Source organism: Diaphorina citri, unplaced genomic scaffold (genome assembly GCF_000475195.1).
Source record: "Diaphorina citri unplaced genomic scaffold, Diaci psyllid genome assembly version 1.1 scaffold25964, whole genome shotgun sequence".
NCBI lineage: Eukaryota > Metazoa > Arthropoda > Insecta > Hemiptera > Psyllidae > Diaphorina > Diaphorina citri.
Genome location: NW_007403303.1, coordinates 1 through 756, shown reverse-complemented (window position 1 = coordinate 756; position 756 = coordinate 1). Strand labels below are relative to the sequence as shown.

At 39.9% G+C, this 756-nt stretch overlaps 1 protein-coding gene across 2 annotated transcripts; it reads left to right on the top strand.

The window, feature by feature from the left end:
* Window positions 1-10: 10 nt before the first annotated feature.
* Window positions 11-750, top strand: LOC113473349. Of its 2 annotated transcripts, none has more exons than XM_026833022.1 (2): window positions 11-467; window positions 599-750. In XM_026833022.1, the coding sequence occupies exons 1-2, from the start codon at window positions 18-20 to the stop codon at window positions 605-607; spliced, it is 459 nt and encodes a 152-aa protein (XP_026688823.1). In that variant the 5' UTR covers window positions 11-17; the 3' UTR covers window positions 608-750. The 2 variants fall into 2 exon arrangements, with proteins under 2 accessions (XP_026688823.1, XP_026688824.1); XM_026833023.1 differs by having other exon boundaries at window positions 11-472; window positions 604-750.
* The last annotated feature ends 6 nt before the right edge of the window (window positions 751-756 follow it).

The window sequence follows — 756 nt, the reverse complement described above, 5'->3', positions numbered from 1 at the left end:
TTAAAAACCTTCTTATCATGGAGAACCATGACATTAAAATAATCCAATGGAATTGCAACGGAATACGTGGCAAAATGGAGATTAAGATGCTTCTCTCAAAATACAACCCAAACATCCTATGCATACAAGAAACTCGCCTACTTCAATCACTAGTTGTTAATTTCAACAACTACTCAATCTTCAGATACGACCATACTGGAGGCGAAACAGCAAGCCAAGGGCTAATTACCCTCGTCAAGAAATGCCACTATGTAAATAGAATCAACATACAATCTACATTACAAGCAATAGCCATCCAAACCTACAACTTCCTAACAATATGCAACATATATACATCCACCCATCTCACCGGTTACAACAAACAGAGATCTGCAACCTCATCGAGCAACTTCCAACCCCCTTCCTCCTCATTGGTGACTACAATGCCCACAACCCCATATGGGGAAGCGCAAACCGTTGCAACAAAGGTAAGATAATTGAAAATATACTCTACTGTCTACTTTCTGTCTGTCTTTCTCGTTCTACTTTCTACTACTCTACTTTCATCCCACTAGAGAGAGCCGGTTGCTTTGGGGAAGCGCAAACCGTTGCAACAAAGGTAAGATAATTGAAAATATACTCTACTGTCTACTTTCTACTTTCTGTCTGTCTTTCTCGTGCTACTTTCTACTACTCTACTTTCTTCCCACTAGAGAGAGCCGGTTGCTATTTTTCCCCAACAGAGGGAAATAATTTGTTGGTCAATTCAATTTCTTC

Bases quoted from the DNA above. Each gene is read 5' to 3' on its own strand.
- LOC113473349 (XM_026833022.1), top strand. From the start codon at position 18: ATGGAGAACCATGACATTAAAATAATCCAATGGAATTGCAACGGAATA.